General features: G+C 41.5%; 2 protein-coding genes across 14 annotated transcripts in view; one reads left to right on the forward strand and one right to left on the reverse strand.

The window, feature by feature from the left end:
• Positions 1-132: 132 nt before the first annotated feature.
• Positions 133-12,556, forward strand: pou2f3 (POU class 2 homeobox 3). Of its 4 annotated transcripts, XM_084029678.1 has the most exons (13): positions 133-273; positions 525-581; positions 4,886-4,914; positions 6,401-6,502; positions 7,155-7,260; positions 8,045-8,133; positions 8,259-8,435; positions 8,860-9,001; positions 9,243-9,376; positions 9,799-9,963; positions 10,086-10,128; positions 10,331-10,445; positions 11,277-12,556. In XM_084029678.1, exons 2-13 carry the CDS (start codon positions 533-535, stop codon positions 11,317-11,319), a joined length of 1,194 nt encoding a protein of 397 aa, XP_083885804.1. In that variant the 5' UTR covers positions 133-273; positions 525-532; the 3' UTR covers positions 11,320-12,556. The 4 variants fall into 4 exon arrangements, with proteins under 4 accessions (XP_083885804.1, XP_083885805.1, XP_083885803.1 ...); XM_084029679.1 differs by lacking the exon at positions 6,401-6,502; XM_084029677.1 differs by lacking the exon at positions 133-273 and having other exon boundaries at positions 461-581.
• A 189-nt stretch (positions 12,557-12,745) lies between these two features.
• p4ha2 (procollagen-proline, 2-oxoglutarate 4-dioxygenase (proline 4-hydroxylase), alpha polypeptide 2) overlaps positions 12,746-27,221 on the reverse strand; it is a 33,104-nt gene continuing 18,628 nt past the window's right edge. For 2 of the 10 annotated variants that reach the window (XM_084029673.1, XM_084029674.1), the window contains 14 exons: positions 22,420-22,516; positions 22,065-22,161; positions 21,691-21,842; positions 20,389-20,526; positions 19,980-20,219; positions 18,448-18,644; positions 17,899-18,075; positions 17,684-17,754; positions 17,286-17,385; positions 17,152-17,205; positions 16,182-16,247; positions 14,896-14,964; positions 14,334-14,430; positions 12,749-13,987 (listed from right to left, as the gene is read on the reverse strand). In XM_084029673.1, coding sequence (XP_083885799.1) covers positions 13,917-13,987; positions 14,334-14,430; positions 14,896-14,964; positions 16,182-16,247; positions 17,152-17,205; positions 17,286-17,385; positions 17,684-17,754; positions 17,899-18,075; positions 18,448-18,644; positions 19,980-20,219; positions 20,389-20,526; positions 21,691-21,842; positions 22,065-22,161; positions 22,420-22,498 — 1,608 coding nt within the window. In that variant the 5' untranslated portion in view covers positions 22,499-22,516 and the 3' untranslated portion in view covers positions 12,749-13,916. Of the gene's footprint in view, positions 13,988-14,333; positions 14,431-14,889; positions 14,965-16,177; positions 16,386-16,425; positions 17,206-17,285; positions 17,386-17,683; positions 17,755-17,898; positions 18,076-18,447; positions 18,645-19,979; positions 20,220-20,388; positions 20,527-21,690; positions 21,843-22,064; positions 22,162-22,419; positions 22,517-25,121; positions 25,186-26,049; positions 26,074-27,221 lie in introns of those variants that run through there. The other 8 variants (XM_084029676.1, XM_084029675.1, XM_084029671.1 and 5 more) reach the window with 8 other exon arrangements.

Raw genomic sequence — 27,221 nt, forward strand, 5'->3', positions numbered from 1 at the left:
GACAGATCCAGGCTGTAATCTGCAGGAGCCCATTGTTGTTTTATGCAAACAGTCTGAAGCTGGATAGGACGCGTCCAGGCAAATATGCAAATCACCCATCAGGCACCGGGGGAGTAGGCGGCTGCAGGTGAACGTTGCTCCACTCAGGAACATGCTGATGAGCAGCCGTGGATTTCCACAACTTTGTTTTCTTCTTTTTACCCCGACACTTGCTTCACTTTGAATAATCAGGACGGACGGCGGCCGGAGTGGCACACACTGTTTCTGTGTGAGGTGAGTCAGCCCTCGTGTTACTTCTTCAATACTGTCATTATGTCACTGAACGAGAGCTTATGCACTGCGTGGTTACGTCACGGCTTCACGGGAATATCAGTTATGAATATTACAAGCAGGAGTGTGTGTGTGGCTGAGGGGAGGGGGGAGGAGGGGGAGGCATTAGAATAAACTCAAGATCGTTTTCCTGGTGGCTTCATTGTCATAAAGTTCGAATCCTGTAGGAAAATCAGCCATATTTATCGTTGCAGATATTAAGATGAGCGCAGACACGCTGGAGCAGTCGGAGGCTTCAGCCGGACAGGCAGGTGAGGATGGTTCACCTTTTCTCTGCGCGTGAACACGCGCGCGCGCACACATAACAGCAGCAGATGTGTTGTTGTTGTGATGATAAATCATTTTAAAAAATCAGGGGAAAAACAGAAAAACTCCTCTTATCCAGGGAGTTTATCGGCTTCCATGTAAAGGGAATATTCGAGGAGGGTCGCACGTGTTTTCATGAAGTGGTAAAAGTTCATGAAATAATGTCCAATTATTGGAGAGGATATATTTGTTGACTGTGCTTTTAGCATTTTGAATTCTGTCTTTTATTGACCGAGTTTCTTAAAGTTATCGGTTCTTTAAGTGCTGTTTTAATACTTAAATACTTAAAGGGACAGTTCACCACCAAAATGGAAAATCCATATTTTATGTCTCACCTCGAGTGATATTTTTCAGTCTAGATGGTTTTGGTGTGGATGACCATGGCGATGATTTAATGGGATGCGATACTGATGGTGCTCTAGGTGGTAATAAATAAATAACTATATATGGTTGAAAAACTTAACAGCAGTCCATAAATCATGACTGAAGGTAATAGACGGATCTTTGTTGTGCAGCAGTTTCACATTGGAAACCATTTTTCTTACATAATTTTTTTAATATTTTCAATATTTATCCTGACAGGTGTGTGTTTGTAAATTTTGGGATGGACTGTCCCTTTAAGTAGAACTTTTCACACCACAGCAATGTTTGTTTTTTATATTCATCCATATGAAGCCTGATGTGACGCCATGAAAGCAGCATTTTGACCTGCTTCTGTGTCACGGGGAGCTGTGTGTGTGTGTGCGCGTGTGTGTGTGTGTGTGCGTGTGTGTGTTTTGTGGCAGTTGGTTGCTGTACCAGAATGCACCTGAGGCTGTTGACTGAGACATGAGTGCCGGAGGGGGGGCGAGGACACGAACCAGGCGATAAAACCAGGAACCAGCAAGAGAAAAACAAAAAGTGGAACTTTTCAGTCAGACAATGGGTGCATGGTGCAGAGAAGGCTCGCTTTCATGGAAGTACTACACGTCTGTGTTTTTGTACACGTATACCATCACCAATCAGATGCTGCACTACATGATAAAATACATAATAACAAGGCAGGCAAGACATATTTAAACCCGATCGACAAGTACAATGAAAACATTAAATTATATCAAAATATATATAAAATAATATTAAAACATAAGTTAATAAATAGTAGTTGCATTTAAAACACGTCACTAGTTCTATACACCCTTGTGGTTGGAAAAAATGTTCATGCAAATCTCATCGTTCATCATTAGTGTATTAATATCAGGTCAAATAGAGCTTAACAATGAAGGTGAAGGCAGCGTTGTCTGAGGTGCTCCCTGTCTTCACATTTTTTACTTCACATCACTGCTTTCTCTGCGAAACATTCACTAAAATACATGTTGTTGTTGAGTTCTGAACACTGAGCTCCACAAACCAAACCTCCCTCACCTTTCCGTCAAATTGGAAACGAATCTCGGGGACAAACCTGAAAAAACGAGAGACGCAGCCGAGGAGAGGATTTGTATAATTTTGGTGAACTGACCGTTTAAATCCTCGACTTGGTGAAGCAGAGGTTTGAAGCCGTGGCGTTCATTAAGAGTGCAACCATTTCTCCTAGAGGTTATGTCCTGTACATTTTGCAGCATTTCTATATTTTTTCCATATTTTTTTACTTTAAGACTTAATTTTTCAACTACGACTAAGAACTTAATTTGAAGCAGCAAAGAGTGAATGTTGTCGAGAAAACAGACATTTTGAAGATTCTACTGTATTTTCATTAAAATGTTGTCTCAAAAATGCAAATGAGCCGAATTTAAACCCAATTTCTTGGAGACGGGTTTCCAGTAACATTAACATTCATGTTGCCGTTCCACATCTTTCAAAAAACCTGTCTCTGATTTTTTAATTTGCATTTGTTAAAAATGTTTTTGCATCTTTCTGCAGTGTTCTGGCATTTTTTCACTTCAGAATCTGGGAAGGAAAACTTTAAAATAACACAGAATAATGTGAATTAATTAATATAATAAAATCTGAAAGCATAAAAAAATAATGATAAGGATCAGAATCAATTTAAAATAAAAAAGTGCTTAAACTGAAAAGAAGTACGTGGATATTCGAGGTAAATATTTTCCCATGGTGCAATGCGCAAAGGGAACGAAGAAGCGTGCAAGTGGAAAAAATGAAGAGACCAAATAACTCACATAGAGCACCAACTGTGGATGAATCCGCCGCTAAAAATAGTCCCCGGACAACCTGTTTGTTTGATAAAACTAGGTTCACTCTTCAGACTCACTTTGATCTTATTATGTTAACTTTGTTATATATTTTGTTATATGTATTTTATCATGTTTTTACTGTAAAGCTTTGCTTTTGAAATGGCGCTGTATACATACATGCATTACTACCGTTATAATTTAAAGAAAGAGTATTTATATATAGTTTTAAAACAGAGCTAATGGTCTAGGTGACAATAATAAACAAATAAAGAATAAAATCCTTCAAATGCTTTCAGCATTCCAACATCATTTGTGTACATAATAAACACAAATGTACAGTGATTTCTTGCAACTCCAAAAAACCTGTATACTGAGACAATTAACATAGTAGTACACACAGTACACAGTACTTCAGTATGCATTTAATACCTGCAAACTCGTATAATCTCATATTTTGCATGTTGTATATAATAAAGGGATACATATAGATATGTCAGACTGTGATACACCTTTTAAACGGTCATATTGGGGCTGAATAAGCATAAGAATAATTCATCCCTGCAGCCTAACTGAAGTCAAACAGATTATTGTGCCAAAGAGACGATATCGCTGCTCTCGATCCCGGAGCAGTTTATGCTAATTTACTCTGCTCACTTTTTAAAAATACACTTTTTTAAAGGAATAACCGATGGAGTGAAAGATAAAATAGAGATTTTTGGTGTGTGACCATCAGTTTCCAGTGTGTGTGTGTGTGTGTGTGTGTGTGTGTGTGTGTGTGTGTGTGTGCTCTAACACAGGCTTCCTGCACTCAGAGTGGATTTGCATGTCTTGGTCATTTCCATACTGGAAGTTTGGCTGCGATGCTGGTTGTGCTGGGGGGCAAAGTGACATAGTGGGGTGGTGGTGGTGGTGTGGGGGGGGGGGGGGGGGGGGGGGGGGGTATAGGTGTATTTGCATTGTGCCTCTGCAGCAGGTTACACACACACACACACACACACACACGCGCACACACACACACATACCCACACGCACACACACACACACACACACACACACACACACACACACACACAGTCCCAAAGGCCCCATTTGACATTCAAATATGCGAGCTTATCCAGAACGCCTGAGCTGCTGTCGTCCGTCTCTGACTCTGCAGGAAGGACAAACTTCTTGAAAAGACTCGTCACACAAGCGCCTTCTCGTATCGGACCGATGTTATAGCTTTTTTAAAATGACGATGATCGCACAAACAAACAAACAGGCAAAACAAAAGATCGACTAACGACCTGAATGACTCACGTGACCACGGACTGACTCGCAGGACTACCGACTCTCGTGAGCAGAGACCCACAAAACTAGAGACTACTATTGACTCGCGACTCACCTGACGAAGGACGACCACCGAACATCCACGTCAGTCGGGACACGAACAGCAGCCTCCTGGGTGAAAGTCCTGTGTTTGTTTGTTTGACCATCCCGCTCTCTGAGCTCACGTCAGTTCCTCTGACCACGTTGGTGTCGACCAACTGTCGTCGAGTTCTTGACTAACCGACACATTCTGGGTGAAAACGAAGCTCCTCGTTGTCATGACAACAACTGATCTGTTACCTGGTATACCTGAGAATAAAGGAGGTATGGACCCAAACAGTTAAAAAGGTTTATTTGGGGCTGACGAGACAATGAGACACAGCTGGGAGACAGAAAAAAGGAGGGAAACTAGACAGGAAGTAAAGACAGAAGGACTACAAAATAAAACAGGAAACCAACACAATAGTATAAACCTTCCGTTTAAAGTCAAGACTTTTTTCATATTCATCTTATTTTTTCATTTTTACTGTTTTTGTTGTATCTTTGGTGTTTTAATTTCACATTAAAACTTAGGACCAGGTGAGAAATACGTTGTTTTTACTTAATCACGTTACATCGCCGTGTGTTTTAGATCCATAAATATCTCAAATCAAACTAAAATACGTCACTTTTGTTTTTTACAGCAATAGATTTCGTGTAGTTTGATGTGATTAAATCGAAATAAGCCTCACGTTTTAAACAACTCTTCTTCTTTCTTTTCCAACATTTAGAGCAAAACGGAATCGACTACAATCGACAGGTGAGTGACACGAGTTTCTACAACTTCACCGCTGCACTTCCTGTGTTCGGATTTAACGGCTGATGTGGTCGCTCGCCGGGATGACTTGGATTGTTTAGTTTTATGCAGTCACTTCCTGTTTGCTGGCACGCTTTAGACACCGACATTTGCATGAAACACAGCAGATGTGAACACTTTCAGAAATCCTGAACGTTACTTTCTTTTTGAATTGTTTTCCTTCTTTAATAACTGAAACGCCGTCAGTTTTGATCACGTGGTTGTTGTTGACATCTTGCAAAGTACAAATACTTTGTTACTGGTTTTCAGTAGAATCTTTAGGTATCTGTACTTTTACTTGAGTATTTACTTTTCTCACAACTTTTCTTTTACTCCAACAAATATCTGTACGTTCTACTCCTTACGTTTTCAAAACAGGCTCATTACTTTAGTTTTAATGCATTTGAGGGGAATTATGGATTTTTTAATAAAACATTTGATTGACTATTATTTTATTGCCAACCTTTATTATGCAAATATTGTTGTCTGGGTCACAGCAACTGATTTTAAGTGAAGACGAATCTTTAAAAAAAATTAAAATCCTATAGTTTCCTGAAACACTGTTTAGCAACCATTAATTAAACGGGCATGCGATGCATTCGTTGGGACTATTTTCAATCCGTTTCATCCAAAACGTTCTCTTCTGGGATTTAATTTGAATTCTTTTAAGTCGTATAACTCTGAACAAAGACAGGATAACAGCAGCTTTTCAAATAAAAATGTGACCCAAACAGTCATATTAGTGCATTGTGGTCGATGATTATGGATTAATGCACATTTTATTTCTTCATGTGGGACTGACTTTGGCTCCAGAGACAGAAACTGGTTAAGGATGGTTCCATTGTTGGTTCCTGATAACAGGAAAATAGAGATTATCACAAGACTCTCCGTGTCCTTAACACCGAAGCTCAGTTGGAGTATAAACAGCCGGGAGGCGTGAGAAATACCTTTACCTGGGACACAAGGTTCAACCGCCTCAGACGGCCAACATCCTGGGGATAAACGCCCCGCCCTCCCACACATGTCAAACACACTGCCTCCCCTCAGAACAGCTCAAATAGTTTGCAGCTATTTGGATACTTCTCCAAACACCCGTCTTTCTTTTGGCGCACAGAGGAGGACATTTCTTTTAGCGTGAGTGTTTTCAGGAAGTGACATGCTCTCCGAGGTTGGTGGGGGGGATTTGCATACTGGCTAGCCCGAGGGGAGGGAGACTGTCTATCACTCTTTGTATCATGTTTAGTTACCAAACTGGTCCTGGAGTGACACACACACACACACACACACACACACACACACACACACACACACACACACACACACACACACACACACACACACACACACACACACACACACACACACACACACACACACACCTTTTCATGATTTCATCTATTCACGAGGAACCCCGTTAATACCGCGGTTGATTGTGCTTTTCGTGTCGTAGATAAAGACCGAGGACATCAACAACTCGCCTCATTCAGCCGCCACGCTGAAGACATGTCACCTGACCCAGAGTTCTCCGGGGCCTGGAGGTCAGCTGTCTGGGGTCTGTGTTTCTTTCAACAATATTTAAATACATGCCTTCCTTTTTTAGATAAATAAATAAATACTCCAATATAACCTCAAATTAATTCATGAATTTAATTTAACAAATTAACATTATGGAACATTTATATAAAAAGAAATACATGTTCTAACCATATAACCCCCAAATTACCATTAGCCGAAATAAAATCAAAAATGTATCTAATTTAATAAAAAAAAAATACAATTGATAAAAATAAATATCCCACATTATAACCCAAAAAGTCTGTTTGCCAAATTGTATTATTGTAATACATCATTCCTTTCAAACTAAGCAAATTGATCAATATTTATATTTTTCTTAAATCCAAAGCGACTAAACAATAAAATGACTGTGTTTCTAAATTTAAGTACCATAAACTGTATAACGTTGGCATCTTAATCAAACCATAATGCTTTATGAGCTGACATATTTTGTATGCAAATAAAGTTTTCATATGAATGTAATGAAAAGGAAAAAGTATGTTTCCTCCTTCCTTCCAGAGAACAATAAAAAGCATAAAATCAGAATGTGATGCACCAGAGAATACATACAGGACCAAAGCCTGACGTGTCTGCAGGACTCACGTTGTGTTGTCTATCTGCAGGACTCAGGTTGTGTTGTCTATCTGCAGGAGCTGACCTCCCTCCACACCATGCAGCAGCTGGTTCTGATGCAGCCGTCTCACCTGGGGTCCCCCTCCCCCTTCCTGCTCTCCCAGAATCCCAGCAGCCACCAAGGTGGCATCTTTAAACTCACTACCAAACATTCCAGCACTAACTCAGATGCTTCCTTTACAGGTCTGGCATATTGTATATTTAACCAACGTGTGTTTAAATTCAGTCTAGAGTCAGTTAGCGTAGCTTAGCATCAGTTAGCGTAGCTTAGCATCAGAAAACAGCTCGCCTGGTTCTGTGTAAAGTTTAAAGATATATGTCATTGAGCCAAAAACAATGTTTTTGCTCCCAGGCAAAGAAAACACCCAGAATCCACATTCAGTTGTTTATTTTACTCCTTTGTCTGTTTGATTTCTGCTAAATACCTCAAACGTTGCCTCATTTGCATATTTAAACATAACATTTCAGTAAAATTTAAGTAATGATTTTGTTTGACCTTAAAGGTCGTTTTCTGTGAACAAGTTCATTCCCGTCATTATTCTGAAGGTTTTTACGAGAGGGCTTTTATTCTGAAAAACATGAAATGTTTTTTGAAATGGTGGTTTGGTCTTGAAAAGGTGTTTTCTGATTTATTAAGTAACAGAAAACAAGAATGTTTAACCTGGCTTCATCTAGTTTAGATTTATGTTTACATAATTCCTCGTTTGTATATTTAAACATAGATTGTCTGAAGTTTTTAATACACAAAGAAAATGGTGTAAGTTATCAACTAGGAAAGTTATTTTGTTATTATTTACTAGAAGGATAAAAACAACAATTGTAGATTTTAGTTTCTGGGTGAAGTTGAGTTCTCCATCGATTTCTTGACAAACACATAATTGATCAAAAACGTGCTGTTTTCCTGCAGCTCTTCTGCAGCAGAACCTGCTGTCACTTCCCTGTCAGAGTCAAAGTGGTCTCCTTCAGCACCAACCTGGACTGGCTCTGACCCCCCAGGTAAGATCCACTTCCTGTCTACAGTGCAAACGACAATGGGTGTCTCATTGTGACATTTAAAGCTGCTATAAGAAATATATATGACATCGCCTGGAACCTAAAATGTATACGTGTCTCTGATCCAGGCCATGAGTCGCTCTGGTCTGACTGGACCGTCGATGGAGAACCACATGGACCTGTCCCACCTGCAGATGCCCAAACACATGTCGGTCCCACCTCAGGAGGAACCCAGCGATCTGGAGGAACTGGAGCAGTTTGCTAAAGCCTTCAAACAAAGACGCATCAAACTGGGCTTCACCCAGGTAACCAAGAGGAAGCACCTCACTATGTGTCCTTAACGGGCCCTGAGTTATGTATAGTTTATGTTATAATGTATATTTCATGTTATATTATGTTCTAGAGCGGAAGTCAAGCTTAAAGAAGCTTCCAGAGACTTTCCCCACTCCATATATGAATAATAATTGTTTCCCATTGCCAGAAGATGCGTTTGCCTTTCAGTTTTTTAAACTTTTACTTTAATTAGCAGTTGGAATAGATGAGAACTATCCTTCAACAATAACACTATTTTTGTTGGTTTGTTTCACGTTTGCTGTGATCACGTTTCATTTTCATGTTAAAATGCTTGTTTTTTTTGGTATTGGGTTCCAGAAGCCATCTGATCAAATATGAGTTTGAAAGGTCATTCTTGATGTTTGAAAAGGTGATATGCGTTTGTGTTGTTCACAGGGAGATGTGGGCCTTGCAATGGGAAAACTGTACGGGAACGACTTCAGCCAGACCACCATCTCTCGCTTCGAGGCTCTAAACCTCAGCTTCAAAAACATGTGCAAGCTCAAACCTCTGCTGGAGAAATGGCTGAGTGACGCCGGTACAACACAGTGACCGCTTCTTCATTATTACATACCACTGATTATTCTGGCTTGATGTCGGGGGACATAAAATAAGCAAAGCAAATGTAAAATTGTCTCTTTAGGAAGAATATTAAGCAACTTTTAACAAACAAAACAAAGTCTTTGGTTCTAATTCTGCAACACAAAATATGCTTTGTGCCATTCTTAAGGTCATTGTGTTGTTGCTCAGAGGTGATGATGAATGTGCTTTCCCATTAGAAAACTCACCTCCCGATTCGATGACCAACTCCAGCTCTCTGCCGCCGCTGATGGAGGGCTACGGACGCAAACGGAAAAAGAGGACGAGCATCGAGACAAACATCAAACTGACTCTGGAGAAACGGTTTCACGACGTGAGTTCATGGCAAATATATATTTAACAATATCTAATAACACTAGGAAGGGTGCAGATCTCAGGCCAGGTTTGTCTGCGACGACCACTGTGACCGAGTCGTGAGCGAGGAGTCCAAAGTCGCATAAAAACAGGGAATAAACACAAGAGGTCCTTAAACACGAAGCCATTACTGGTCAGGCAAAAATCTGCTCAAGCAGAATGTGAGATTACCCATGGACAGACACAGAGGTGCACACTCACTCACTCACTCACTCACTCACTCACTGAAAACAAACGCTAAAAACACCGGGCTCTCATCTGAAAACATGTAAAAATGTTCAGGTTCAGATCAACTCGATTATCCCACAGCGGGACATTTGTTGAGTAGAATCAATAACATGACATACAAACAAAACCTGACCCGTGTTCTTTAATGTTCAGAACCCGAAGCCCAACTCCGAGGAGATCACCCTGATCTCGGAGCAGCTGGCCATGGAGAAGGAGGTGGTTCGAGTCTGGTTCTGCAATCGGCGTCAGAAGGAGAAGAGGATCTACTGCCCGGTGACGAGTTTACCGGTGAAGACGCACAGCTACAACTCCAGGGTGGTGAGTCAATCCCTTAAAAACCCCAAATCTAAGCTGTTCTCATGTCAACATTTAGAACATTCATGTGTGTCCACGATCGCCCATGACAGTGGTTTATCTGATCCGTGTTCACCCCGTTTCAGGCCTCGGCATCCAGATCCTACAGCCCTCTGGCTTCAGGAGGAGGCAAGTACTGTTCCCTGCATTCAACTATGATAATTAATTATTAATGTTGGGAACAACATGACATCATCACTGTAGATATCACTATGAAGGGCCACAAGTATGATAACTCATGGATATGGGTTTCTGCACCTATATATATATATATATATATATATATATATATAATCTGTCTGTATAATAAGGTTTTACCTTTTCCTTCCAGTTTCGTCCAATTCCTCTCCAAACAGTGTAAGCCGTGAAGCTTCTCCTAACGGTCTGCTGGCGGCGTCCGTCTCTTTAACGTCTCAGGTCAACCCGGCTTCCTACAGCACGCCAGGGTAGGAGACATCAAGCAAACCAAAAAAAAAAAAACTTACTGAACGAAGTAACGTTCCTGCCGTGATGGAAGAAGTGTTCAGATGCTTTAGAGCATAAAAAGTAAAGGCTTTTTTTCACCACTAGGCGGAGCTATAACACTTCTCAAGAGGTAAAATTCACATAAAAGTAGCTAATAAGTGATTAAAAGCCTGACTATGTGCATACGAATAAATGTCTCCACCTCTGAGTGGAAGAACAATGAACTAAATATGAAACCTACCGTGTCCACTCCTTCCTAAATATCATATGTAAGAAAAATTTGTCTCCACAATAATAGAAAATAATAATAATAATGCTACAAAAATGCCTCCGTCCACAGGAGGGCGCCCTCCATGGCTGCCTATGTTACCTATAGCACTGTTTTTCAGAGTGTGGGTCCCTTTGAGGGAAAAGGGGGAGAAAATATGACAATAACATTTTAGAATATGTTTTTTGAGATGTTATTAAAGGCCTTAGCATTCTGGTGAAACCTGACATCTTTCTTTCCTCCTCGCCCCAATTCTTTGCATTTCCTGTTGGATCTGCAGAAAAATGTTTACTGCTAATATTACTGTTGACAAGAAATGTTTACAACAGAAGACAGACTGATGAATTATAAATTAGAATAAATTAAAATATATAAGAAGCTGCATGTTTGATTTTTGCCATCTTAATGTACCCGCCATTTAAAAGAAGAAGAAGGTTCCTGGCCTGCAGGACGTGACACCCCTGAAATAGAATACTCAAGCAAAGTACAAGTACCTCAGTTTTGTACTTGAGTCACTTAAGTATCATGCTTTTTGTGCTTTCAGGTCCTGGTACCGCACGTGGAATCCTGCAGCGTATCATCACTGACAAACACAAACTATTCCGACGTGAAGTTTTTTCGAGGATCGTTTTTCGAGGATTTTGTTCGACCCCCGTTGTAAACAGGGTTCCAACCTTTAGACGGACCGGCAGATGGACTGCTGTCAGGACCGCCTCCAGCTGTTTGGTTTGGTGATCAGGTGACTCTTTGCTGTGCGAACAGGAAGGACACGCAGACACACCTGACCACATGTAAATGTCGTGGGAATCACATGTTCAAGCGGCCTCAAACAGACATAATCTGTTTGAGTGACTGCGTTGCCAAGCTGTTGCTTCTTCTTTTTGTTTTTTTCCATCTTTGTTGCTGTTATCGTATGTTTTTATGTGCTGTAGCGTCGTGTTTGTGAATTTGATCCGATCCTGCATTGTTCACTGCTTGCCAGGCTAAATAAATATGCAGTCAAAAACAAAAAGGGCTTTCATAGAACTGTTCATCGTGCAAAGAGGCTTACTTTAGTGAAATGTTTTTATTTGCAGTTTGGGCTGTTATTTCTATCAGCTGTGATAAACAGCAGTGAAGAAGAAACATTAACAGATGGGATGTAAAAAAAACAGCTGTTGTATAATTCATTATTGCACTAGAAAACTGAGGTAAGTAGGTGAAAACAGACCCTTTGCTAAGCCCCGCCCCCGATCGCAGACTGGCCAATCACAGCGTAGCATCCATCACCTCTGTAATCATTTCTTCATTTTTATCCTGGTTTTGTGGATTTGGTTCTAGTTCTGGTTAAACGTTGTGAAAAAGTGATACGTTTCTAAAAAGTTTTGTTTCTACATTCACAAACCTGTGGAGCTAGCATTAGCAGTACATTAGCACATCAGCAGAGTACGTTAGCACATTAGCAGTACGTTAGCACATCACCTAGCGTTAGCACTTCTATGCTACGCTAGCTGCTGAGGGTGCAGTGATGCTGCTTCTGCTTTTTAACGACTGTAACAGTGAATAAAAACCGACGCGGCTTCACAGGAACAGTGTTGTTCCTTATTTTATTGTCTCCTGACGTCATCACCAGGTTCACTTTTACACTTTAGCTCCTAACGGTATCTTTAAAACCTGTTTCCACTGCTGACTCACATCGAAATCCTGGGTCCATCCTTCAAACATATATTCTGTCTGGAATCACGTTACTGTCTTTCCAAAAATGAGAAAATATTGAGTGCATTTAGTGACAGTGTGTCGCTCTGACAGCTGGGGGCGGGGCTTCCCAAAGGTCACCTGAACTAAGTCTGTCAACTGTGGATATTTATGATTCCTTCTTTCAAACTGTTGCTGTTTATGTTCCCAGATCTCTGCAATTAACTCGCAAACTACAAAATAAGAAATAATCCGCAGGTTCTTTATCCACATACTTTTCTACAATTCTTCCATTTTACTACAAGAAACCACGTAAAATAGTCAAGACACATTTTTTTTTTAATAAAAGACACTGTTTATTGACTTGCTTGTTCACCATCTCATAGAAAGAAAAATGGAACAGTGTAATAATTTAAACACTATATAAATAAAAACATGATGAAATGTGTTTCTCCGTCAGGTCTGAAGGAAAATAAAACAGTTTGGGTGTAAATGATGAAGAACGGAGTGACGGGAGCATTAATACAGTAAAATCAGAGGAAAGTTGTCTGCAGTGAAGATCATTTGTGTCCAAACGTCTGAATGGAAACCAGCAGAGTGAAGCTGATTGTCTTTGACTGTTTCACCATCACATAGCTTTACTTTAATATGTTCATATTGTAGAATCAACTCCGGTGTAGTTTGTGTTGGACCCGAGTCCATCATCGTCAGTTTCATTATTTATCAAAAACAAAATACAACTCTTTCCTTACTTAGTAGCTGCTTCTCATTCAGAAATGTTAAATGCATATTTTCTCTTCAAGATTTTCGTCACTCCTGTTAAGATATTAGAAGAAATTAATTAAGGCTTATCTGTATCTCCGCGAATGCTTTTACTTTGAAAAGTTGAAAGTCACTTCTAATTGTGTAACTAAAACCTTTGTGGAGCAGGTGGGGGGCTGAAACCAAAAAATCTGAATTTTAAAAATTTGAATGACTGTCTAAATTATAATGCTAACGATTTTTGTGAATTAGTTCATTTAACGATTTACTAACCGTTTACTTTAAATACATTCTTACCTTAATTGACCCTTCACTAAGTCCCGCCTCTCGAATGCAGACTGGCCAATCCCAGCGTACAGACTCTGCATGGTTTCAGATTTATCTTTACTTTGGTGCTGGTTTGGTGGATTCTTCACTGCTGAATCAGTTGGACATCCTGTGTAGCTCAGGATTGATCACTTTCTCCAAAAATGTGATAATATTAACACGGGGGCGGGGCTTAGCGAAGGGTCACGTATTTACTGAAGCAGAGATGACGTGAGGATGCGTGACGGAGAACTGATTTCTTTATCTTCTGGTAAAAAAGCAAAGACCTGATCCAGCGAGTCCTAAGTTCCTTCTTTACGGTGAAGCCAAGTCGAGAGAGAGAACAATGTTGAGCGACGTGTCTCTGGAGTTGCATCGTTATTAAGGCACTAAAGAGTGTGTTAGGTGTGTTTTTGCATCTTCCTTAGTCGCGGGTCAAAGTTCAGTCCACTTCTGTTAAACCACAAGGTCTCCTGAACTCTTGTCCGCGCTCGTGAATCCACTTGTTTGACACTAAATGAACAGAAACATCCTTTTTTTAACACAATACAGAAACATGGAGGCAGCCAATAATCAATAGACTTGCTCACGTTGAGTTAATATCAGGCCGTTTCAGGGCTCAGCAATGACTCAATATCACATAATTCCACAACAAGTCAAAGCACATTATCATTAAAACCAAGTTACTAAGGCTTTTATTTTCTCTGACGTCACGGATAATATATTATTATGAGCTTCATTCTTACCAAATAACACATTTTAAAAGCTTGATTTACGTCAGAATGTGGTCGTTTCCCAATAATAATCTTTAAGCATCAACACTTTGTTAAACCTGCGATGAATCGGAGAGTCGACTCACCCCATTTACTCCCCACGAGGACGGGACAGGCTGCATGTCTGGTCCTGTAGTCTCCCTCCCCGCTCTTGAACAGATTGTACCAGAACACCGCCGTCCCCTGTGCAGAGAAGAAGAAGACATCACGCCGCCGCCCGACGTGCAAGAAAAGAAGACGAGCACGAGCATAAAGAGAAAGGACATGAAGGACATTTCTACTGGATGTATTTTTGCAAGGCTAACTGAATCTCAAGTAATAATAATAATAGTAATCCTGTATTGAAAATGTGAGGAGTGGAAAGTACAGATATTTGTTTTAAAATGCTGGTCTATCATACAACAGTGTTAGAGTGGTTGCTATGCCGACAACATCTTGCTTTCATAGAGACGCTGTTAAAAGGGATGGGAGGGCCGTTTTGCATTCTGGCCAGGAAAGACGATTTCACAGCGAGTGTTTAAGGAACGAGCTACAAGGAAGATAACGACTTTGATGGAAATGACTTGCATTCGACACATTAATCATTAAACTCACAACACCCAACATACTGGAAACACTACGAGTGGACAAACTCTCTGCTCTCGTCACCTTTTTAGGTCGGATCGCTGCTCCGAAGTCGGGGAAGACCGTCGCGCCGCCGGCCTCGACGTCACTCATCTGAGAAAAGACAAAAAAACACTTGTTGGAAACTTTCTAAACTAGAAAACATCATTTACATTCAACAATCCTCAAAAGGATGCATCTACAAAAGAACACATCTGCTTTTAAGTGAAACATATAACATCAACAAACACGTGTTGGTATCAATATATGTTTGGATTTTAAGTTACACAAATGTGATGATTACGACGGCGTATTAGGGCAAAAAACAATAAAAAAATAAGTCAAATTAATAACAGAGCCAGGGGAGGGATACAATATTCAGAGAAAACATTGTACCATTTTATAATTTTATTTTAAAATAAATATCCAAGTTTTTTTCTTGTAAATGTACTACATTAATATCGAAAATTCTGAGTTTTTTCTTGCAATATTTACCTTAAAATGCCCTAATCCGCTGTCGTCGATGACAATAATACGACACTTACATGTTTTTATGTCATCTCATTTCATCAGGAAATAATAAATAGATGGTTGGATGTGTGATGCGAAGAGAAAAAAGGTCACGTGATGACCTCGTGAGAAATAAAGTGCACAAAATGACGAGTCACGTCCTTCACTACAACGGAGAAAGTTTCTAAGAGCACTACGGCGAAGACGAGCAGGACGAAGAGGAAAAGGAAACACGGTCTGAGGTAAACCGACCCAGCAGCTGTTACACACCAGATGAAGGTGGAGAGTCACCAGATAACACGGTCACTCGTCAAACCACAACACCGGTACCAAACCACGGAAGAGTCTATAAGCTTATCATGTATTAAAAAAATAAATAAATATGAAAAGTATGTTTATCAACTGTTAAAGGGCTGACATGAAATAAAAAAAACTATTCCTTCGTGTACACCTTGTTAATTTTCTGTCTCTTTTAGTGTTTTTGATTGACGCGGTGTTAGCAAAGGTAAAGAGTTCTACATCAGTGTGTTAATGGGGGGGGGGGGGGGGGGGGGGAGTCCACAACATGCACTGGAACTGATTGACAGAAAACAAACTAGTCTCACAAGGTTTCTCAGTCGTGACGGTGATGGGACGTTTACCCATCTCCTATGTATTCTCAACTGTACGACTGGAAGAGGCCAAATGAAAGTCAATCAATCCAAGTCCAAGATTGAACCAGAGCTTATGTAAATGCTCATGAGGTGAAACATGTCATAAATTCTAGCGGACTGCCACACGGCCGGCCTTCAAACCAACGGCGACTGGATGCACGTACTCACGTAGTTCAAAAAAGTTGCCACGCGATTTCCAGTGCCTAATCTTTTGAAAGCATCAGGTTCATCTCTCTACGAAGATAAGATCAAGGAGAAAAAAAAAAAAAACACATGAAAACACTCCGCTCGCCCCCACACACGCGTACTTACGTAGTTCAGAAAGGTCGCGAGTCTATTTCCGTCGGCCTTGAGGGTGCTGTCAAAAGGAGGCTGCAACAGATGTTAGAGCGTTTTCACCAGGAAGACTCACAGTGGGAGCGCTGCCACTAGGGGGCGATGTAGCAACACAGCATGGAGCAACAAGGCTCCACTTTGTTGGGCAATAACACCGGATTTTGTAACAATCTGCTTTTGTGAAGGTGAAGTTGGTCAATAGGATCACAATAATCCATCCTGGTGAATTTACGTGATCGGGATCATGATTGTCTTATTTTGGATTATTCATTATATTATATTATTATTCCATTATATGTGTTATCAATGAGGCAATAATATTTATAAGTAGTTTTCAGCATATTCTGGTTATTATGGGGATATCGTGAATCTCAGTTATTTAATAAACAGCCAGAACTCAAACATTTCATCAGTTTTTACACATTGAAGCGTTTGTTACAAAATCCGGGCGTCGCACTGCTTTTAAAATGAAAACGTTGTTAGATCACATGACGGTTCCCAGATGTGACATCATTCGGATCTCCAAACAGCTGACGTTCACAGGATGGACGGCTGTATTAGTAGAGACATGCAGCGACACACACACTGTTCAACCAGCAGAGAGATCATTTCTGATGGGATTAAAACAGAATTCAATCAACAGAACTGAGTGATATTTGGATAACGTTCCCGTAAAGACGGTGAAATGGTTGTTATACATTGTTTGTTACATGTTTTATTATAGTTTAGAGTGAGATGGTAAATACATAATGTATTGACAAACAAAAGCTCACACTCACGTTCACCCATTCACTTAACTCACCCTCGAGAAGTCGTAATGTGGCTCGTACTGCCCTCCGACTCCGTAGTTAGCCACCTGGGGATTATAGTGGAACCCATACTAGAGTATATGTACATGTAATGAATATTGTGCATTTTTAGTCTGCATCCCATTACCTGCAGTAACTCTGCTGTGTCTACTTCCAGGCCCGTGATGTCTTCTATTCTCTGGTTGACTCGGGCAATGACGGGGTCGTCCTCTTCTTCCAGCCACGCACTGAAAGAAAGCGTGATGAGCAAACAAACGCTGTAAGAGTGGATGGAAGTCACTGAGTGCTCATGGTGGACCCGGGGGGAGGAACCCTCGAGTTTCATGTCCCAACGAGTGTTCCGACCTAGAAGATGTGATCTTATGATATCTACATTTTGGAAAGTGTGTAGAGTAATTGTGTAAAAATGGAAAGACTGAATGCATCAAACAGGATTACACAAAGAAACACCGTAATGACTGAAGTACCTGCAAACGGCAGCAATAATAACGAATACAACCTAATCTTCTCTGCTGAATGACTGACCTTTTGGATACTCTGTAGTTGGCCGTGGTCAGGACGCCTGTTTTGGGGTCACGGACGGTCGCTCTGGCAAGCTGCAAACACAGAAATAATAATATATCATCATGTTTGGGGGAGAATAATACATTTATGGTGACGAGAGAAAAGTAAGCACCAGTTTGTAACTTTCTCCACCAGACCGACGCTGTGAAACCAACGCCTCCGTATGAAAAGCTCACCTTGGGTCTGGCCAGCTGCTTGATCTTCTCGATCTCGTCGTGCGACAGGACGTCCAGGTAGCGTACGATGTGAGGGCTGTCCCACTCGTCCTCCTCCCGGGCCGGCTTCAGCAGCAGGCGAGGGTTCCTCTGGCCGTCCCGGAGGCGGCAGAACAAACGGCTGCGCCGCGCTTCGTTCTGGGGAACATAAACAGCAAATCAATATCCAAGTATGGAAGAGGGGCTTGATTTAGAGGGGGGCAGGACTTTCTAAAGGTTTATACTATTTCATAGTCTCATTTACGGAACATTTAATCATGAAGAACAAGGAGAAAAATAGATTTGACATCTATTCATACTGAGTATTTTCTAACTTATGGAGCGATACAAAGAGATCCCTCTCAGAATTTCAGACCTGGCTTTGTTGTATGTTCAGATTCTTCTCTGTAAACGTATTTAATGATTGATTTGTATATTTAAACATTCAATTTCAGAAACCAGCAGAGGAAGTTTGGTGGTGCTATCTCTGAGTTAAAATGTTGACTGTAGTATTATTCGCTCTGGTCTCACCATCTGGAGACCCTCGCCTCTGCAGAGAGCCTCGTAGGCCTCTCTCTCGGGGAGATGGTCTTTGGGTCGGACGTAGGTTCCCAGCTGGATGGGCTCCTCGGAGGCAGGCTGGTAGTCCTGGTCCTGCTCGTTGAGCTGCTTGGTCAGCAGCCGCTCGAAGTAACGCAGGTTTCCTCCCGCCCTCTGGTGGCCGGCGTCTGTCAGTGCAAGACAAGACAGTAACTGAAGCAGAATAATCTGTGGAGCTGCTGAGAAACGGTCAAACTACCCCCCCCCCCCAACACACACACACACACACACACACACACACACACACACACACACACACACACACACACACACACACACACACACACAACACACAACACACAACACACACACACACACACACACACACACACACACACACACGATGATACAGGTTCTGCACATATATTTTGCAACATTCTGCACTAATTGTAAAATTGTAAATATTTTACGGTGCATATGTATATAAAGCCTTTTTAATTTAATTTAATAATTAAATTTTGGGTATTTTTCCTTACATTTCCTTTCCTTTCTCTTCATTTATTTTATTTTTTGTTATTATTTTGCTGCATTTCCAGTTAGATTTGATTTGCTAAATCTTGACTTTTCCTTCCTTCTTGCTTTAACGTTTTTTTAATCCCTTTCTTTTCTGTATGCATGTATGATTAGGTATGACTGTTAGGTGAAATTTAAACGTTACTTCTGTAGCACGTATGCTGTATGTACGCTACCTCAGTTCACTAAACACAAGAAAGAAATGCACACCCCCGATCTAAGAAAAGACCTCCAGCTGTGAACATTTAAAGACTAAAATAACAGTTACCACAGGCTGGTAGTTCAGATGGATGACACCCTTTAAAACACAGAGCAGCTCTGCAGCGAGGGAGGGGGATGTGCTGTAGTCATTAGAAGACAAGCCACCAGTTACCCCCTAGTACCCCAGTGTGGCTGTACTGGTCAGCCACACTGGGGTCTGTGGGGAGTGATGGGAGGCAACTTAAATACAAGCACTACTTTGGATGTCTAGAAACCATGAACCCATTCACCCTTCCTTCAAGAAAGGAAGGAAGATATTTAAATAAAGGCATTAACAGCTTACTCTTGTATGAATGTCTGTTTATTTTGCATATTTTATTGTATGTTTTCACATTTATTTATTTTTTTAATTACCGGTATGTCATAAATTTCTTCTTCAACTGGCCCTTCCTAAAATGACTGGGGAGAACATATATTTTCTTACGTTTTTTTTTTTTTATGATTGAATTTAAAGCTATTGTTGTCAATAAAGTAAGTCGCAGCATTGGCTCCAAAACCTGCTAAAATATATATTAAATTGATCATAGAATTATATATACGAACAACAACCATCACTGTTACCAGCAGCAGTGACTAATATTTAAGGATAATTTGACCTGAATAAGACTCTCTCATTTTCCTTGTCACGTGATTTCCAGGTTTCCATGGGAACCCTGCGTTTACCCGTACCCCTGTGCGTTGCACCTTACCGATGGCCACCAGGCGGCGGGTCAGCTCGATGGCCCGGGGCAGGTCTCCCATCTGGTACACGGAGTAGCTGAGGTAGTCCAGTATGTCCGCCTTGGTCGCCACGGTGTCCTCGCCGGCGTCCAGCTGCTTCAGGGCCTGCTGCATCCACAGCACGGCGTGGTAGTAGTCGGCGTCGTTGTACGCCGTCTTCCCCATGTCGAAGCAGTCGTCCACCGTCAGGAGGGCGTTGGAGTGCAGCCCTGCAGCGGGGTGACATCACCGCGGTTTTATTCATGCTTCCTCTGGAGGAGGCGATGACACGTCATCATGACATCACTCAGGAACTCCAACGGCGTCTCACAACGAGAGTCGTGTAAACCCAGCAGTTAAAAATCACGATGTACGGGTTGGACTTCAGTGCTCGGTTACCTGGCAGCTTTCCTCTGGAGAACACCTCCGAATCCAGCCGGTACGTGTCCTGAAGACGCATCAACGCCTTGGCGGCGCCCGTCTCGTCCTCCTCGTCCGGGAAGTACTGTCTGTGTGAGGTCATGTTGGAGATGAACCCTGGGAGGGAAGGTTCATTAAAGTCAATGACTCAACTTAATAAAACAAAGGTCTTTTTTAATCCAGTTAATCATCACAGCTGCAGCTCTTCTCAGTATTTCTCTTATTTCATCAGAACAAACCAGAAATCTGCTGCTCAGTAAATCTCAAAAGAAACTCCTCAGGGCTGACGTGACATTTTCACTAAATATTTGAGATGATTTGTACGCATTCTGCAGGGTTCAAATCTCTTTCTTCCTCAGTGTCGAGACATAACACGGAAAGTATATATATTCTATCATATTCAAACCATATAAATATGGAAAACATTCAGTTCTCCGACACGTAAATAGAAGCAGAAACATTATACGGTTCACATCTCTCCGTCTGACTCATGGCCACGTACGCAGATTTCTTTTATGACACATGATTTATGATTCTGTTATCTGCTACACACATGCACAGACTGCCAAACAAGACGGAAGACGGTCCGAATATGCAGCGATGAGGAACAGCTGGAGCTGAAACACGACGCCCTCTGAGCAGAAACGCTTACATCTGCATATTCGCAGGTTTCCTCTCCGCTCCGCGCCGAGAAGAAAAGTAGAAAAGGCAGCGAAGTTCAAAATTCAACGCAGAATCATCCGCAGATGCAGACGGACTTGATGCGACCGAAACGGCGAGGCAGCGTGAATTTGTTGAAGCCTCCGCCAATCGGAAGGGGTTCACACCAAAGGCAAAGTGGATGTTTGTGGATGACTCAAATTCAGGAGTTGAAATATTTAAAGCGAAACATTTGGAGCGAAAAATATTTGTGTATGGAAAACATTATTTAACTGTTTATTGCAAATCAATCACAGCTAAAGAGGTGTAGTAAACCAGCCGATGTGTCTTGTCAGATCCAGTGAATACAGCTCAGTGAAGGGAGGAGAAGGACTTGCTCGCCAGTCTGCTTTGCTTTCGTTCAGCCTTTAAACCAGCTCTCAAAGCAAAAAAACACTACTGCAATATTCAACATAAGCTTCACATCTGTTTGGTTTGTGGCCGATGTTTGTTTACTTTATAAGATAATCCATTCAAACAATTTATTCTAATAGCTCCAACTTCTCTTCCATGTCCCCTCCCAAATGTTTCAAGCCTTCCTTCCTTCCCTCCCTCCCTCCCTTCCTCCCTTTCCTGTCTTACCATCAGAGGGGTTCTGCAGCACCAGCGTCTCCAGTTCGGACCACTCCGTGTTGAGTCTCTTCATCAGCTTGTAGGCGTTTACTGGGTGAGCCAGGTAGCCTTCAGGGTCAGAGGTCGACACTCTGGTGAGAGCGTCAAGCTTGTTGGCCCAGCTGGAGGTCAGACAGAGAGACAGATGGACACAGACAGATGGACAGACAGACAGGCAGACAGATTGTTGTAAAAGCCTGTGAAAGCTCCTATGGAAGATCTTTCTGCTTGTGATGGATTTGTAAACCATGCTGCTCAGTAAAGTTTCTTCTTCTTATTGGAACAAAGACACATGAGTTTCTCACACGTGGACTCAAAGGCAGGCTGGTGTGATGTGAACGTACCTCTTGACGGCAGCGAGCTTGGACTCCTCTGCTTTTATGTAGTCCCTCAGAGACTGGACCAGCTCCTTTTCTGTGTAGATCAGGTCCGTCATTTGGCCTGCAGGGACACACATCATTTTATTTATGCTTATTAGAATGTTTTTCACTAAAAAGGATGTTAACAAAAAACAGAAAATGTGTTTTTCCTCTCTGTGATGCAATAACATATTTCAAAACATGTGAAGTGATTCCAGTATGTTTTGGTGCCATTTTAGGAGTTTTAAACACATTTGGATGATTAGCAGTTCACACAGATGTTCTAATGAGACACTGCCTCTCTCGTCAAAATGGACCAAATGTATTTCTTGAAACCTACTGATGGACGTGAAGATTTCTGCCTGCGTTGTCCAGCAGCAGCAGAGCAGCGCCCAGAGGACGAAGGACAGCGTCCTCATTCTGTCTCGTTCAATGACCTGCAAAGACAAAAAAAATCACAGTCAAAACGCCGTCTGTAGTTTGATCCTATTCATGTCAGCGGTCGACACAAGCAGCTGCCTCCTTCAACATCCCGTCCAGCTGTGTGCTTTATTTCACATTAACCTTCTAAAACCACACATGAAAATAAACTTTCAGTTTGCATTAACGAGTCCACACTCGTGTTTCCATACTGAATGAGATGATGGTGGTTTCCTATGAATGAGTCATGAATCCCGCTGGGAGGCGTGCTAGTCATACAGCCAGCTCTCATTCAGGAACATGTGGGAAAAGAACCGTTTTCTGTTTCTACAGAAGTATTTATAGATGTATAAGATAAATGTCATGTTCATCTGACAACATGGATATTACAACATCACGCATGCCAAACGTCTGGTTCATGAACGCCAAGGTCATCCGAAGTTCATTTCCCCTTTCTAACATCTCAATGTGGCCGCCAGACACTGAATAAAAATACATTATAATACTGCAGAAATTCACCAGTCACTCCCTTCCAAACACAACAGATGAGATTCTTCATGTTCTTCATGCTGAAACATGTTATCTGTTGCTACACAGACGATATGAACATTTTCCATATTTCCCAGACAGAGAAATTCTGCCTTTTTTCAGGTTTTTAGATGATCACGAGTGGAGAATGATAACCGATCGGTGTCCAAATCAAGAATAACACAAACCTTCAGTGGAATTCCTTAAAGCATACGTTTAATGCAACATGCCATAAACACTATCCAATCACAGGCTTCGACACACCGAGGCTCCGAAGCAGCAAAGTGCCACCGTAAAGTTTAGAGTAGCGGGGAAACAAGAATCTACAGTTGGTAACTTTCAATTTTTTTAAATTGCATTTTGTCATATTTGCTCAAACTATCAGTACATCCTGATGGATGAGCATGAGACGGATAATCCGAGAGGGGGGGGGGGGGTTCACGTTTACATTATTCCAACATAGCCTGAAGGAAAACAAACAAACGTCAGCCGCTGCTCGTGAACGGCCTTTAAACTGTCAGCACCAATCAGATATGAATCAAGATCCCGTTGCAGCGTTGCCAGATTTCTCACCTCCAAAGATATCAGGAACTTAGTTTTAGTTAGTGTTTGGCTCTAAAACGAGATGATGTGACGAGATTATGGGATCCTTCCCAAAGTCCTCCGTGAAAACAAACCTGGTGGAAGAATGTGGCTGATTTGTGACAAATGGATCCTGTTAATGAGGCAAACATGCAGACAGGCATTCCTGCAGCAGGTGTTACAACGGCTTTAAAACCATAAAACAAGGCCCTGTCAAACCTGCACTTCTGTCTCAAATTAAACATTCAATCATCCTAACAGCTGCCTGGTGAAGCTGAAGAAGGAATACGGAGAACTTTAAAAGCATTTGGATTTTTGTGATCTGTCAGTCGGTTTTAGAATTCACAATTACAGTGAGCTTAGTGGAATCGTTTCACACCACATCGGGTGTGAAACGTATAATCAAACATTTCAGAATAGGACTGGACCAAAACGTTCGGACCAACGCATATGTGTTCACGTTCTGTCTCAGGGGGAATAGCATTCTTTAATCGGTTTTCTCAGCGTGGACGAGTCCTCCCGTCTCCTACGTGATGCAGATCCGTCCCGACTTGTCGAGAGTCGGCGGCGTGGACCAATGGGAAGCAAACGGCACAGGAAATACAGATCGCTGCATTTCAGATAAAAGCTGCTCTCCTCGAACATATTCAATGGATTTCAGCTTCTTTCTTTTTTACTTTTTATATCTGAAATCATCCTTCTGATGCCTATGAAGATATTTGCAAATGACACTGTATTTAACAGGTGCTCCTTTGTTTCCAGCATGTGATGATTGAGAAGGCATATTGGTTATGCATGCATGCTCCTTGTTAGCTTGGGTGCACATGAGCCAATGGACCGTCCTGGACCCTGAAAGCAGACCAGTATCGGGGTCAAAGCCTGCTCAGCACTTTCACAGCAGCCTTCAGCTGCATGCAAGTCATGCTATTTTGTTGTGTATTTCGTTTTGGTTTTTGCCAAGAACGACGAGTCGGACTTGAATGTGTCGACTGTCAACTGGAAGAAACAAAACACTCTTAAAAAGGAGAACTTCCAACTTCCCGTTGTAAAGCTTCATAAATAACTCAAACCTCAGGCAGATGTATTATTACTGTTAATTTACTAAATGAGTGCCGTCTCAGATAAAAACGCCAAGGAAATGAAAGGATGGACTCTCTCCCCGTGTAACTCATGGCGTGAGCGCTGACTCGGCCTGAAACAGTCTGTTGCTGCAGGCTGAACTCCCACGGCACATTCCTGGAAAGGCTCGGCCCGTTTACCGGCCCGCGGGCCTGATTCCCGACCCGGTCTGACAAATGTCGGGGGTCGCACTGAGGGCAGGACAACACACTGGGAGTGTCTTCCTTCAAAAATTAAGAACAAAAACTACTGCATTCACTAGAGAGGAAAAGAAACCTGCTCTGTTTTTTTCTGAATTTATGAGATAATTATCACAGAATTCCGAGAAAAGTTTTTTTTTAACAACAAAAAGAAAACCTGGTCTGTTTTTCTGAATTAACGAGAATGAGATACCTTAAAACCCCCGGAGGTCTTCGCACTTTGGATCCTTCCGCTCACTTCCACACTCGCTCCCGATCTGCAGATCAGAGCGGGAATTAACTAAAACAATACATCTATATTAATGAATGATACGAGTATCTCCCAATGTCTCAAACCCAAAATAAAATGAAATGAGATTAATCTAACAGTCGGGTCATGTTTCGTCCTGACGTGGTCTCTATCAGAGCTTCTGTTGGGGTTTTAAGGTACCTTGTTAAGTGACTGCAGTTTGCTTTAACCAATCTGTGATGATAAAACCGAAGTTTCTCCAAATGTGTGGCGTTGTTAACAGTAAAAAAAAACAACCAAAGTCTGCAACATTGACTTCTTAATCTGTAGTTGTCTTGTTCTTCCATCCTCTTGAGAACAACAGCTGTCTCTGGGTCACACCGGTGCCAACTGGGAAGTTATTAAAACGCCGTTTTTTCCTTTTTCGAGGGAAAGCGGATCGAAACGTAGGCCAACAGCTGATGCGAGTTACAGACGAGATAAAAAATGTCATACAGGAATCACTGTTACGTTATTTTTTATCTAGTATCTAGTTTCGCCATCTTTTTAGGAAGAAAATGTTGGATCTATCAGAACGATATATGAAGAAACCCCTAAAGATCTGGATTGTACAATTAATTAAAAAAAAATCTACAGGTGGATAGAGTTCTTATAGATATCAACATGAAACTTCCCAGGTTTATTACTGAAATTAAGACATTCTATTTTGGACGACAAGTTGTCTGAAATGTTATGTTTAAATATGCAAATGAGGCATTATCTGATGGTAACTTTTGGTGAATTTAGGAGAAATCTACAGATGCAAACACATTTGAAGGAAGACGTGTTATGGAAGCAAAATAGAGCAGAAAAATTGACCAGTGCATGAAAAAAACAAAACAAGGTGTTTTACCTGCAGTGTCTCGCCCTAAAATTCACTTAACAATTGAATGGAAATCTTCTGTAACTAAAGGATGCCGGACTGAAGTCCTCAGGACAGACGAGGCACTCGCCAACTCTCTCTGCACACTGAAGCTTATAAGTGGCGTCGTTGTGCTGAATGATACGTGCATATTACATAATGCGCCGCATGCATGTGTGTGCACAGCACAAGCTGTGAACAAGCTCAGACAATCCCTGAGATTGAACTCGCTCCAACAGCAAAGAAAACTATTTCACATTCGGAGTTGAAACACAGCTGATAGAAAGTGAATAGCTCCTCCTCAATGACATCAACTCAGATTAACGTCAATCTGTTGCAGACGATGTGATGATACATGCAGGCTAAAATCAACCAAACGCTGGCGAGATGAGGTGAATCAGTCTGCTGCTCCAGAGAATAACGGCGCTTTGGTCAATTTAAAACCTTAAAAACAAGCATTAAAGGGGGAGTCATAGACCACTTCTTAACAAAAGGTTGAATGTAAGAAGCTTAAGGACCAATAAGGCCGACAGAATCATCATGTTCTCCGTCTTATTTTCATTGAGATAAAGAAATGTATTTAAACAGCTGACCAAAGGCTTAACGCATCTTTAAGTAATCTGCAAAGCAGTGAAAGGCAATGTTATGTTGCTCAAGAGTTTACCCCAAGGGCCACGTATACAAGACGAAGAAACTCAGGCCCCAAGACGGAGCCTTGAGGAACTTCACAAGTAAGTGGTGCTGCATCTGAAAATGTTTGCCTTCGTGAACCAGCAGCAGATGTCCTTAATGGTTCATTTCTGCTTTGTGTTAGTACAGTCCACGTGCTGTTTGGTGTCTAACGAAGTGCATATGCTTGGACTTCCACTCATCATTTCCATTCAACATCGTTTCTTGTTTGTTCGGCATTTTCGCAACTTATTAAAGCCAGAAAGCTAAAAGGAGAACTGGTATTTCGATCTCTCCCTGCTCGAAGACAAACTGAGCATTTCCAACGTAGTTTAGCTGACCTGTGAACGAGAAAACCTCTAGTTTCGCCTTCGAGAAAAGAATCACCAAAATCTATGTACAATGCAATATATAAGAGAGGTTCTATTATCCTTGTGATTGCTGAAATTGCAAAATATATGGAGCCAAACTGCAACTAGAAATAGGCTAGGTAT

The sequence above is a fragment of the Eutrigla gurnardus genome (assembly GCF_963514095.1).
Source record: "Eutrigla gurnardus genome assembly, chromosome: 15".
Taxonomy (NCBI): domain Eukaryota; kingdom Metazoa; phylum Chordata; class Actinopteri; order Perciformes; family Triglidae; genus Eutrigla; species Eutrigla gurnardus.